The sequence below is a fragment of the Camponotus vicinus genome, unplaced genomic scaffold, assembly GCF_025532165.1.
Source record: "Camponotus vicinus isolate PSW18456_S1 unplaced genomic scaffold, iyCamVici1.0 SCAF_14, whole genome shotgun sequence".
NCBI classification, from domain to species: Eukaryota; Metazoa; Arthropoda; class Insecta; order Hymenoptera; family Formicidae; genus Camponotus; species Camponotus vicinus.
In genome coordinates this window covers 7134492-7148917 of record NW_028141950.1, presented here as the reverse complement: position 1 = coordinate 7148917, position 14426 = coordinate 7134492, and the positions used below count along the sequence as shown (strand labels likewise).

General features: G+C 29.4%; 2 protein-coding genes and 1 pseudogene across 5 annotated transcripts in view; 2 read left to right on the top strand and 1 right to left on the bottom strand.

The window, feature by feature from the left end:
- The window catches only part of LOC145965271 (lipase 3-like), a 175743-nt gene that overhangs the window by 105887 nt on the left and 55430 nt on the right, over nucleotides 1-14426 (top strand). The window lies entirely within an intron of this gene.
- LOC145965321 (uncharacterized) lies at nucleotides 83-12776 on the bottom strand. The gene is made up of 12 exons (XM_083088782.1): nucleotides 12567-12776; nucleotides 11965-12145; nucleotides 11648-11762; nucleotides 11018-11261; nucleotides 10116-10268; nucleotides 9749-9976; nucleotides 3127-3307; nucleotides 2861-2975; nucleotides 2226-2469; nucleotides 1317-1469; nucleotides 937-1164; nucleotides 83-856 (listed from the first exon to the last, which is right to left on the bottom strand). The coding sequence occupies exons 1-12, from the start codon at nucleotides 12726-12728 to the stop codon at nucleotides 680-682; spliced, it is 2181 nt and encodes a 726-aa protein (XP_082944908.1). The 5' UTR covers nucleotides 12729-12776; the 3' UTR covers nucleotides 83-679.
- LOC145965315 (dol-P-Glc:Glc(2)Man(9)GlcNAc(2)-PP-Dol alpha-1,2-glucosyltransferase-like) lies at nucleotides 7448-9358 on the top strand (annotated as a pseudogene). Its single transcript, XR_014436665.1, has 4 exons — nucleotides 7448-7986; nucleotides 8067-8409; nucleotides 8488-8629; nucleotides 8704-9358. The product of XR_014436665.1 is annotated as a dol-P-Glc:Glc(2)Man(9)GlcNAc(2)-PP-Dol alpha-1,2-glucosyltransferase-like (transcript).

Below are 14426 nucleotides of genomic sequence, written 5' to 3'. Positions count from 1 at the left end.
CGGACAACTCGAGAGTTTTTTGGAGTGAGATATATGTATGTCATTGCAAATAAAGCAGAAAAGTGATGTTATAAATATAAAATATAAAGTAGTTTATACATTTTATATTGGATTTTTAATTAAATATATCGATAGTTTCTAATTAGATCATATCAATTATATTTTTATTCTTCGCAGAGATCATCTTCCAGAAGATTAATATCTTTTAAACATCTTGTAATATTTCATATTTTTTCTTATCATTAGATGTCGTTACAATAATTCTGTGCACGGATAATTTCTGATGTACGAACAATTCTATGATTGTAATTCTATACATAATTTCTATCTAATTCGGTGACTTTAGATACGATGTAATGGATGACTCTTTTTTTTTAATTTCCATTACATAAGTATTTTGTTGATTTTCAGTATATGTATGTGAGTATTTTGTTGATTTTCAGTATATGTATGAAAAAATCGGAATTCTCTTTCTCTTTATCACAAGAAAACAAGCGTATTGTACTAATTCCTTTTTACATTAATCATAAATAATAATTAAAATATTAAAATATTAAAATATTTTGCCTTCATATCTTTTCAGCGAACTCTGAACGATTCTGATTGTCATCATTCGCATTAATATTAATCAAGATTTAGTGTGAAATATTTATCATTTATTTAAATTGTCTATATAATATTATCCTATCGATATAACATTGCTTAAATTTTTATTCTTCATAAGCTTGAATGCTCTCTCATACACGAGTTTGGGCGCATCCTTAGCCCATATAAAATCCAGATGATTGAATTTGGGACACGGCACTTCGTACATATCCACTACATTGGGAAGTATGCGGTACAATCTTTTCACATCCTTGAAGAAATACTTTTGTCAATTATTGATTTTGTCAGCTTCACAATTAACTCTATAAATCTCTGTTACGTATTACTTACGACGATATTAACTAGCAAATCGCCAGAGCCGTAGAATAATGCGATAGGTACCGTGATATTTGCCAGATCGTAGTCCGGAGGTTCAGCCGAATTATATATCAACAGATTTCTCGCGCGACCGTAATCATATTTGCGAAACTTGCCCGAATGGATTTCTTGAAGATAGTGTTCTATTGCCTTAACCGAGGAGCCGTCCAGGAAGTCACTTAAGATGATGCGTTGCAAGGTCTAAGAATAAATAGAGAATAATAAAGATATATACAAAGATATATGTTAAGTTAAATCTACAACAATCTATAGTCGAGCAATTTAAAATATGATAATCGAAGCTTGGATGGAATTATACTTCGATCGCGATATTCGCGAAATTATGTACTCACGTAATTAAATTGTTCCCGATTATCACCCCATAACATAGACATTATACTGTAGCAGATCTTTCCGGCGATGTTTTGGTCGCAGATATTTTTCAAAAAAAATCTCACAAAATCGCTCTGGAGAAATTCACCGTGGAAAAACAATTGCATCACTATCTGCAATTGAAAATCTCTTAATCGTGATGTAATTTACTTTTAATTTTTCTTTATTAAAGTTTTAACGATATAACTTTAAGAATAAATTAGGAAATTTTTATCTAGTTTTTTCAACATATTACATTAATTTATAAAAGCTTCGAGAATTGCTCCAATTTTAATTTTAACTCGTCAAAGAATATCTTGTTAAAATTTGGAACCATAAATTCAATATGTACGGCAAAAACAAACAGGATGTGAAGCATAAAAAGAGAAGTAAGTTTTTGAATGTTTAGAATTAATTTCTTCGGAAATTTGTAAAACGGAATCCATTGTATTTCTCATTTATATTTCACTGTGAGACAAATATTCTTTTTCTATTTTACAAGAAATTTCTTTCGTTCTATTAATAAAATAAAAATTGAAAAATAACACATTAAGTCAATAATATATAAAAAACATAAGCGGTAAACAATGAGCATATGATCGTGTAGTACAAGTATTAATATGAATCGATTATTAGATTTAAGTAACTAATCAAAAATATCGATTTCGTTACTACTAACGTAATTACTTATACATTATTTATATACCATAACATTTATTTCTAACGTCGTTAACATTATTTTTGTTTCTTTAGATAATAGTTTAAAAATTTTAACTATAACAAAAAAAATACAAAATGTACAATATTTTTTATATTTCAATTTGTTTAGTTATTACACGATAATAAAATTTATATATATGACTTTTAACATCACTATTATATTATTTTACTTTAATCATTCTCCTGATGGGAACCAAGAATCGCATCGGACTTTGCATATGATTTAGAAAGACCACCGGCCCGAAGTTGATCATCAATTTCACCATTCGAGCGATTTCTGGACGCTCTGATGCCATTATGTAAAAACACGTTGTGCCCATGGAATGGCCAATACATGTGTGCAATGGTTGCGATCTCATGTTCGTGATAAATGTAATCATTGCGGATACATCATAGATGCCTATTTCGTCAAAGCTAATAAAAAATTTAATCTATAAATCAATAAAATCAATAAAATAAATCAATAAAATGAAAAATATAAAAAATATATAAATATTTACATACAGACACACAGAGAAAATAAATATATTATGTACATATGTATATAATATATTAAGTGTTACGCATGTAACATAAGCAGAAACTAAAATTTTGCACAAAAAGTTATTTACAAAAATAATAATAAATGCATCATATTGGCACAATTAAATGTGAGATATCTTGAAGACGATGCATTTTCAAAAGTCTAAGTAAATATATATAAAAGTTCTTGTGTATCACGTTAAATTATAATTATAATGATATTGTAACAATTATTATTATCTTATTTTTATAACACATTATTATTCTTATTTTATGTTGGTACCTGAAATCCCAAAATGTCGAATTCGACGGAGATAGGGAAATATGTGCCTTCGAGTAGGTAGTACCACGAAAATTTCCCAACCAAACATCGTATCCCTGATCTGCTAAGAGATAAGCTATAAATAAAAGAAAGTGTTGTAGTATCATATTATATATATAATATTAATTTCTAAATTTTGTGGCATTTTTACGATAGAAATAAAATTGACAATGTTATAGCAGTTTTGCGATACATGTATGCGTTTAAAAATTGATTAATGATCGTACGGAATGCTTTGCCTTTGCCAGGAATAAGCCATTTTGAGGAGCTGGTTGTAAGACCGTGCAGCAGCAACACGGGTAAAGAATCGTTGCCACCTGGGATACGATGTAACGTCAAGAGATAGCCGTCCTCCGTCGTTATAACGTGAGCTTCCATGGGATACTCAGCTTCTCTTATCATCTCCGGCTGAAAGAAAAAAACTGCGTAAGAAAAAGGAAAGTTGGCCTAAACTTGAAATAAATTTGAGCAACAAGAAGTGCATATTATATTTACTTTCAAATAAATAGGGCAATTCTATAATACAAATAATATAAATATAATACTTTAATATCTAAAAAATATGAATAATTAATGTGTAAAATCATTATAATAAAAATAATCATGAGATATAAATCAAAATCAAATCAGCATCATTTTTAATTAAGTGTGATTGTGCAGAAATTTGTAGCAATTATCCTTTCGCGCAATAAAATATGAGACTCGATAAAAATGATTTCAAAGCATATTTAAAAAAATTAATTTCTTTTATATTCATCTTTTAAATTAATTTTTAATTAAATTTAAATCAATTTGAAATTAAAATAAATATTTAAAAAAATACTATTTAAACATATTATTTTAAAAATATTATTTTAAAAATATTATTTAAAAAATAATATTTAAACATATTATTATATATTATTTCAAAAAAGGAAAAATCTTTAATGTTAATTAAGTAGTATTAATTAGTATGTATAAGTGTTAAATCTACTCTTAGAGAGCTACAAAAATATGTAGAAATATCTCATATATCTTTAAAAATTGTATATAATTTTGCGGAATTACTATTTTTCTTTTAAATAAAGGAATTAGTAGCGGCATAAGATCATTTGTTATCACAGAGAGAAGAATGAGAGGTGTCTTGGCCCGCTTTTAGGTGATCCCCATAGACATATAGTGATCCCAAAAAGCGATACGCCTTCTGTGGACCATAAGAACGTGCACCTAAACTACGAAGCCAAGGTGCACGAATGTTCTCAGAGGGTAACATATAAGGTACATAATTTCTGGTTCTATTCCGTGCTATGTGCACAAAATGTCGGTAGCACCAGTGCTGTATAGCAAGGTGCTTACGTATATGAAATAAATTTTAATATAAATGAGAAATGACGAATTTGCGATCCTCACTCTCTCTCTCTCTCTCTCTCTCTCTCTCTATATATATATATATATATATATATATTTTCTCTTTTTTTTTATAAATATAAATGAGAAATATTATAATATAAATGAGAAATGACGAATATGCGATCCTCACTCTCTCTCTTTCTCTCTCTCTCTCTCTCTCTCTCTCTCTCTCTCTCTCTCTCTTTCTCTATATATATATATATATATATATATATATATATATATATATATATATAGAGAGAGAGAGAGAGAGAGAGAGGGAGTGAGGATCGCATATTCGTCATTTCTCATTTATATTATAATATTTCTCATTTATATTTATTAAAAAAAAAGAAAAAAAGATATATATATATATATTTTTTTCTTATATATGAATTTGCAATGAGCAGCGACTTTTTTTCTTAAGAACAATCATATATATATATATATATATATATATATATATATATGATTGTTCTTAAGAAAAAAAGTCGCTATATATATATATATATATATATATATATATATATATATATATATATATATAGCGACTTTTTTTCTTAAGAACAATCATATATATATATATATATATATATATATATATATATATATATATATATATATATATATATATATATGATTGTTCTTAAGAAAAGAAGTCGCTGCTCATTGCAAATTCATATATAAGAAAAAAATATATATATATATCTTTTTTTCTTTTTTTTTAATAAATATAAATGAGAAATATTATAATATAAATGAGAAATGACGAATATGCGATCCTCACTCCCTCTCTCTCTCTCTCTCTCTCTCTCTCTCTATATATATATATATATATATATATATATAGAGAGAGAGAGAGAGAGAGAGAGAGAGAGAAAGAGAGAGAGTGAGGATCGCATATTCGTCATTTCTCATTTATATTATAATATTTCTCATTTATATTTATAAAAAAAAAGAGAAAATATATATATATATATATTCTTTTTTCTTCTTATATATGAATTTGCAATGAGCAGCGACTTTTTTTCTTAAGAACAATCATATGTTTTCTTTACATTAACTGATTCCTCTTATTATCATATGCATAAAATTATTAAACTAAAATAATCGAAAAATGAACATTTTATCAGATATTTTATAATTTATATAAAATTATGTCAACTTAAAGAATCAAATATCTCGTTAACTATTCAATTTTTGACTATCCGATCTTTATAACTTTTTACACGGAATATTGCGAGGAATCGATTTATATTAAAAAATAAGGATGGTTCCATTAAAAAATATGAAGATAATCTTGAAATTTTTGAAACGCTTCTACTTACGAAAACAATATTACCAGCATATCATGGTCCTTTTAATCGTACAATTTTCATAATTATAATTCTTTCATATCTGTAAAAATAGCGTAGATATTTCAAGTGAGCAAAGTTATATATATATATGTGTGTGTATGTGTAGCGTACGGGAGTTATGTGAGCAAGCGAGAAGGTAATAAGAGAGAGCGAAATGGCAATAAAAGCGAGATAGCAATAGCACGAGCAACGAAGACTCGAAAATCGAGTTATGATCTGCGGCTACGATCGCGAGCAATTTAATTATGTGAGTAATGATTTGCGGTCGAAATAAGTCTCCGATCGAATTTTCGATCATCACACTTCCGTCATTTCATGATCGCATGATTATGTTTCAGTTTGAATTAAGTATACAGGGTGTAACAAAAAGATCGGGACATTGGATTGTCTCGAAAAATATGAGTTGTACGAAGAAATGTTTCAGATAAAAGTTGTTTCAAGGAAAAAAGATGTAATTTGCAATTAACAATTGCATACTTTTTTCTTAAAAATAATTATGTTTTTTTCTTCACACCAATTGATTCCTCACATTATTTTGTACATAAAAGTATTAAGGTAAGATAATCGAAAAATGAATATTTTACTAGATATTTTATGGTTTATGTAAAATTAAGAAATTATTTCAAGCCTTATAACTCGAAAAGTACTTGATGAAAAAATACTTTATTATAGTGTTTTGGAAAGCTCTCGACATAAGCTATAAGAATATGCAATAAAAAATAGGTGGTTCCATTTAAGAAATTAAAGGTGTCCTTGACCTCACCTTAACGATGCCATCCAAGGTCAAACCAATGACACCATCTTATGTTCCCCTCAAAACCATACAATTTTTGTCGAAAACGTTTTTCTCTAAAATGCTTAGTTTTTGAAAGAAAAGGGGTGTACGGGTGGTCTAGAACACCCTGTATATATATATGTATGTGTGTGTGTGTGTGTATTTGTATGCGAACGTATTAAATTTATTAAGATTGATTTTCTTTCTTCGGACAAATCTACACGTATGACCAATATGATTAATTGATTCTACCTTTATATATTTATTATTATGTGCTATTAATCAAAGCCGTAGAATACAATATTCAGAGATCAAAGTCGCGCGAACGTTGAGCGTATAATGGCCATGCGCAGAAACGCGCATGCGCAGAATGCGCGCGCCGGTTCGGCCGCCATGTTAGTTCCGCGCCATTGAACACGTCATACGTGAATCGGAGTCAGACGCAGTTGCCGCGGATCCGCATTTTTCGCTTCTTTTAACCTTAAATAAACGAATATCGCGAGTGAACGAGCGTCGAGAGTGTCCGAGGATGATCGCGCGACTTTCACAATACGTCGATGGAAGCGCGCGTCAGCTGTTTTTGACAGTTCGGCGATGGCGCGATCGCGAAGGTGGAGCGAGGTCGCGTCGCGTTTTTCGCGCCCTTGACGACGATTATCGGACGCGAGCGAGTATCGGGAGTGCCGAATAAAGTGTCGCGCGTTCGCGTTAACGATATCGTGTGAGTTTGCGTGCATCAAGATCAGAATGGGACGTCCCGAGGCGAGCGAATGGAGCGGCCTGTGGAACAGCCGGTGAACGGTGAGTCGATTTGATTTATCATATTTGCGTGACAATTCGTGCTCATTCGACGGTTATAGAGCGTCGCGACGTCCCGAATTACCTTCGGGCAAATCGGCGCCGCATCATAATTCGATGCGACGCGATGCAATTCAAGTAAAGTCGATCGCGCGAAGATGGTTAGGCTAGAAGCGATTTGAAGTTTATTTTGTATACGCGCGCGCAGGGCTTGCGCAGAATATCTTGTAGGGATGCCAACTGTCAAACGATAATTTTTCCGATCTAACCTAACCTAACCTCTCAATGTCTCGTGTCAGATGTCGAATGTAAATACGAGCATGTGCTGCGTGGATTTTACCATTAAAAATAATATTTAAAAATAATATTTAATCTTGAAAAATTAATATTTAAAATCATATTTTAAAAATAATAAAAATGATATTTAATCATTAGTGTAATACATTTTATTACGTAATATATTAATCGTATTAAATGTGTGCGACGTACAGTTTTACACATTTTAATGAGGAGCATATTAACGTAATAGTATTAATTTAACGAATGTGCAGCTATTGAAGTTAAATGATATTTGTGGACACATTTTTAAAGAAATCATGAGTGTCGTATCTCATCTCAATTACATGAAACTAAAATACAAAATATTTATGTATTCCACATTAACGTTATTTATTACAAGTACTATATTACTTTTCTTATATCTCAATCGTATTCAACTACATTATTTCATCGATGAAATTTTTGATATACCGCAGACAATACGATACTGTGCATGGAATTTTACGCAGGTAATACATGGCACAAAAATAATTTGTTCTCAAGTATTGCACGCAATTCTCAAAAATAAATCAAATTAAATTATTTTCAGCAGGATCCAAAAATCACTACGTTGCCAGGATTGTATCTTATTACAACTGCGATATTGTCAGCTTTTAATATGTGCAATATTGCATACATACATAAGATGTATAAATTTATTTGGAACGTGCCTAAATCTTTATCTTATTTATAGTATTATAAAAGAAAATTGCAAATCTAATGAAACAGAGCGATGGAATAATTGGTCGATACTTATGCTTACGATATTACTCTTTTTCCACCACTATACTTTTGGTGCTTTTTTTATTATACAGATGTTATATCTGTAAATATAGTACTCGTAATGTTGTTTGTGCATCAATATAAGCACACAAAAATGACAGCATTTGCAGGTAATTATATATTTATATAAATCATAAGAAAGAGAAAATAAAATTAAAGTTGAAACGAATTAAAGTAATATTATACAGGTTTAATAGTTGTACTTGTTGGTCGCATAAACATCATTTGGCTTGGCTTCCTTACTGTAAAACATGCGTTAGATATATTTGATAATAGGATGGAACAGACAATCTCTCATCATGAGTGCTCAATATTCTATTGCATTTTTGTGTAAGTAAAATTGAAAAATTTTAATGCATATATAAGCATTGGAAGAATTAATCTTGCAAACTTGTTTCTTCTAGTCTAATCACTTCTAGTTATTATGGAAGCAGATAATATACGAGTTACGCAAGGATTCGTTATCCTTTATCAAGTTTATTGTAGAAGAATGTCATAGTCTTCTTATTTCCATAAACAACTTATTTTAATAATTAACACTTGTGTACGTTATGATCATATAACTATAATAAGGCAATAATATTTATTTCATTACATTTATATTTAGAATATTGTTACTGCAAATTGAAAGATGAGAAAATTATTTTTCTATATATATAATTACGTTTATCACAAATGGATAAAAAGTATATAAAAAAAAATGCTGACATATTATGCATATCACATAATTCAGAAAATGTGTACACTGTCATTACAAAGATAAAATCAAATGACTGAAACACCAGAATGAATATAATATCGAAATCTAGAAAAAATCACAACATATGATAAGTCAATAAACCGAATATAAGTTAACACTCGTGAAAAATTACTGGGAGAGATGGAATCATATATTTTCAAATTAGCTATTCCATCTACAAATAATAAAAACAATTTTGCTTCCGAACCTTTGAATAATTTTATTTATAAATTCTTAATAAACATTTTTGGATATACATGTATTATGCACTAATTGTAAATAATATTAAAATATTATAAATTTACGTTCCATTAAATTAATACAGTTATCTATTACTGAAGATCTGACATGTAATATTTATTTTTAATTTCGATTGTTGACAATATTATTTCACCGACGTAACATTATTTAGATTTTCTTCTCTCATAATTTTAAGAATTCTATCGTATACCAGTTTTGATGCATCCTTGGCCCATATAAAATCTACGTGATTGAATTTGGACCACGGCACTTTGTACATATCCACTACGTTGGGCAGTAAAGGAGCCAACCTCTTCACATCCTTGAGGAAATATTTTAGTGAGTTATCGTATGCGATTTCTTTTCAGTTACCTTTCCAATAAGTAATTTAAAATTCGATTTATATACAAGTGATCCCTTACTATATACATTTCCATTATTTGAATAAATACCTATTTTCCATTGCTTACCTCTGTGCTGACGAACCAGTCATTATCGCTGTAAAACAACGCGATTGGTACTTTGGTATTCGATAAATTATAATTTGGTGGTTCCATCGAATTATAAATCAATAGATTTCTCACGCGACCGTAATCGTATTTGCGAAACTTGCCTGATTCAAATGCCTGGATGAAATGCAGAATAGTCTTAGTCGAGATGCCGGCCGGGAAATTATTCAAGATGACAGGCAGTAGATGCTAGCAATAAATAAAAAAACAATAATGATATATGAAATTACATCTGAAGTGTGATCACGCGATCGTGAAATCATCACGGAATGCGATGTTCAAAGATTCGATCGAAGTTGTATTTCAACAGCGAATTATAATTACTTACATAGTTAAACTGTTCGCGATCATCACCGCAGATCATAGACATAAGATTGACACAAAATTCCCTGGTAATGTTTTGATCGCAGATATTTTTCAAGAGAAATCTCACAGAATCACTCCCGAAGACTTCATCGTGAAAGAACAATTGCGCCACCATCTGCAATTAAATATCTTAATGATGTAATTTATTGTAAATCTTGTAATTTTTTCTCATCCGAGTTGTTTTAATTTTGGGAATAAATTTATAAATTTTTAATCAATTTTTTTAATTTATTAAGATAATTTATAAAAGCTTTAAAAGTTGTTTCAAATTTAATTTTAAATCGTCAAGAAATATCGTCTTAAAATTGTAACCGAAAATTGAATATATACAGCATAAACAAACAAAATGTGAAGCAAGAAAAAATATGTAAGATTTTAAAGTGTTCAGAATTAATTTCGTCGGAAATTTTGTTAAAAGCAATTTACTGCATTTCTCATTCATATTTCATTGTAAGACAAATCCTTTTTTTTCTATTTTGCCAGAAATTTATTTCATTCTATTGATAGAATAAAAATTGAAAAATAGTATAATATATTAAGTCAATAACATATAGAAAAAACATAAGCAATAAATGAGTACATCGATCAATCACAGTCAAGTATTTATATGAATCGATTATTAAATTTAAATAGCTAATCAGAGAAATATTGATTTGGTTATTATTATTGCTTTTTTATAACACTTATTTCTAACGCCGTTAACATTATTTTTCCTTCTTTAGATAACAGTTTACAAACTTTATCTCGAACAACAAAGTACATTATTTAAAGATGTACTTTATTTTTCCACATTGTTTTAAATAATTATTACATGATAATAAATTATATATCTTTTAACATTATATCACAATTATATTGCTTTACCTTTAATTCTCTTCTAAATTGGAAGAAGTATTGAATCGGACTCTTCATGTGGTTTACAAAGACTGCTGGCGCGAGACCGATCATCATTTGCACCATTTGAGCGACTTTTGGACGCTCTGATGCCATTATAAAAAAACTAGTTGCGCTCATAGAAAAACCAATATATGTATGCAATGGTTGCGCTCTCATGTTCGTGATAAATGTAATCATCGCGGGTAAATCATAGATGCCCGTTTCGTGAAAGCTAATGAAAAATTCAATCGATATATCATAAAATATATAAATATATACACGATCACACATACACACATAGAGAAAATAAATATATTATATACATATGAATATAATATATAGTGTTCCATAAAAGCAGAAACTAAAATTTTGCACAAAGAATGATTTACCAACAAACAAGAAAAAAAAAACAACTATATTATATTGGCACAATAAAATGTGAGATATCTTGCGTATGATGCATTTTCGAAAAAATAAGTACATGTATATAAGTTTAGCAAATCCTTATACGTATCATGTCAAGTGAAAACAAATATTGTAACAATTATTATTATCTTATTTTTATAACACCATTTTTATACCAACCATTACCCTCCTATTTTATTTTTTTGCTAGTACCTAAAATCCCAAAATGTCGAATTCGATGAAGAGAGAGAAATATGTGCCCTCGAGTAAATATTACCACGAAAATTGCCCAACCAAACATCATATCCCTGATCTGCTAATAAATAAGCTAAAATTCAAAAAAATTGCTTACAATATTTATCATATATTACTTACATTTTCACATATAACATAAACATATATAACATAAACAATTATATATAACATAAACTTTCAAATTTTGGAATTTTGGAATTTTTACGATAGAAACGAAATTAATGATATGATTTTGTGGTACATTTATGATTTTAAAAATTGATTTATGATCATACCAAATGCTTTGTTCTTGCCAAGAACAACCCAGTCAGCGGAGCTGCTTATAAAACCATGCTGCAGCAGCACGGGTAAAGAATCGTTGCCACCTGGGATACGATGTAACGTCAAGAGATAGCCGTCCTCCGTCATTACAACGTGAGATTCCGCAGGATAACCCGCTTTTCTTATCATCTCCGGCTGAAAAAAGACTGTGTAAGAAAGAGGAAAAACTGATCTGAACTTGAAATAAATTTGAGCAACGAGAAATGCGTAATATATTTATTTTCATAGGCATAGCCATGCAGACATACATATTTCACGTTATTTTACATTTTAAAATAAAGAAAGAACAGAAATTTAATGTTAATTGAGCAGTATTAATAATTAAGTATTAAATCAACTCTTCAAAAGCGACAAAAATATATAAAAATACTATTCTATGTATTTTTAAAAACTATAATATAGTATAATTTTGCGGAACTATGCGATTTTCGTTCTGAATAAGAGAACGCGGCCAGTAACTGCAGATTACTTTTTATCACTTTCAACAACATTAAAGAAATTAATCGAAATATTAAAGATTTAATCCTCGTTTCTATGAATGAAAACTTTCATTTACCGTGTCGAGAACAGAATCAGGATTGAATTCGATGTTTGACTGATTCCAATTAGTCCATATTATTCTCCTAATGAGCATACTTATCTCAGAGGTCACATTTATCGGAGCCGCTCTAAGATGACTACAAAACGACAGCAAATATATAAGCCCGATCAATTTCATTTCATCAATGAATGATTCAATAAGCAATGAAAGGAAACGGATAATTCGAGAGTTTTTCCGAGTATCGAGATATATATCGTTGAAAATAAAGCGGAACACGCGAAAGCGTTATAGATACTACTGCGCGACATAGATACTAACTGCCTTTTACACGCTGCGTACTATCAAATTAGAATGCATTGTCATTTACGACTATTTTTTAGCAGCTGAAAAAGAAGAATGAGAAAAAGATATTAAAAGATATTAAAAGATATTGTATTATTAATCATACGAGCAAGACATTTCCAAAAATAAAAATATGAATTAAAAATTAAATCGAAAATGGCACATAAGAGCCACAGCGCGATAGTTGGAGCATAGGGAAGAAACTACACTGCCTCCTTTTTTTTATTAGTTTATTATAAGACTCAAATTACAATAATAAAAGGCGAACGTTCGTTGCTGTTCAAAAAAATTTTCTTTATTTGGATTGTGAAAATCGAAAAGTTCTAATGCGCATGTTATAAGCATTGGACAAGAATTAATCTTGCAAACTTGTTTCTAAACTCACTTCTAGTCATTATGGAAGCAGATAATGTACGAGTTACGCAAGGGCCCGTTATCCTTTATCAAGTTTATTATGGAAAAATGTCACATGTCTATTTCTTTATATAATAACGGTGTGCTTGATGTTTATCACCTTCGTCATATGGAATAAAGGCGTTATTTATTCTACGTGTGGAATTGATTCATGGCCCGATACGCGATATTCAAGTATATATTTGTTATACTGGTTTATTGCGCAAGCCTATTTATCATATCGCGAAATGTCAATCACTTGAGATTCCTTACAGATCAATTATATTATTTGCGTATGCATGATTCTGATATCTCGATTACTGATAAAATCTCGTTACTTAATTTTTCTTTACATTTTTTACCGCTTAAGGAGATCCTAAAGTGACTCTTTTACCGATATAACATTATATTTCTTTTTGTATCGAAATCTTTTTATTAATTGCACAGAATAGTAAATGCTTCTCCACGATTAAAGTACACACAGAAACAAATCGGGAACCCCTGATTTTATGTTAAAAACGAAAAAAAATTGAAAAATCGTAAAAAAGTCGTAACAATATTTGCTTAATATAAAAGTTTTGCAGTTTGTATGTACAAAATAAGATAGGTTCCCACTAGATATTGCACGAAGGAATATAAATAAACTTTTAGAAATGAGTTTAGAAGCATAATAAAAAAGATTTCGGTTTCTATCTAGCGGGGACCTATCTTATTTTGTACATACAAAGCAAACATTGTTACAGAAGCCGATAAAAAAATTGTAATTTTTCAATTTTTTTTGTTTTTTAACATAAAATCGGGAGGTTCCCGGTTTGTTTCTGTGTGTACTTTAATCGTGGAGAAGCATTTACTATTCTGTGCAATTAATAAAAAGATTTCGGTACAAAAGAAATATAATGTTATATCGATAAAAAAGTCACTTTAGGATCCCCTTAAGTATGAAAAGAAAAATGGTAGATTTATTTAGAATCGCTCACGACTTGTACAATTAATTTTCTGCAATTTTTTATTTTCTCTAACAAAGTGTTTTACTGGGAGGATGAGCCTTTACTCAACAAATTTATTGGTAGTATTTGACATGAAATACGAATGTGCATAATAAAAAAGACCAACATTTTAATGTTAAGTATTTTGTCTTCC

Bases quoted from the DNA above. Each gene is read 5' to 3' on its own strand.
- LOC145965321 (XM_083088782.1), bottom strand. From the start codon at position 12,728: ATGAAATTGATCGGGCTTATATATTTGCTGTCGTTTTGTAGTCATCTT. The intron at 9,977-10,115 runs GTAAGTAATTAT...ATTTATTGCTAG, and splicing joins ATCGCGAACAGTTTAACTAT to CATCTACTGCCTGTCATCTT. The intron at 1,165-1,316 runs GTGAGTACATAA...ATTTATTCTTAG, and splicing joins ATCGGGAACAATTTAATTAC to ACCTTGCAACGCATCATCTT.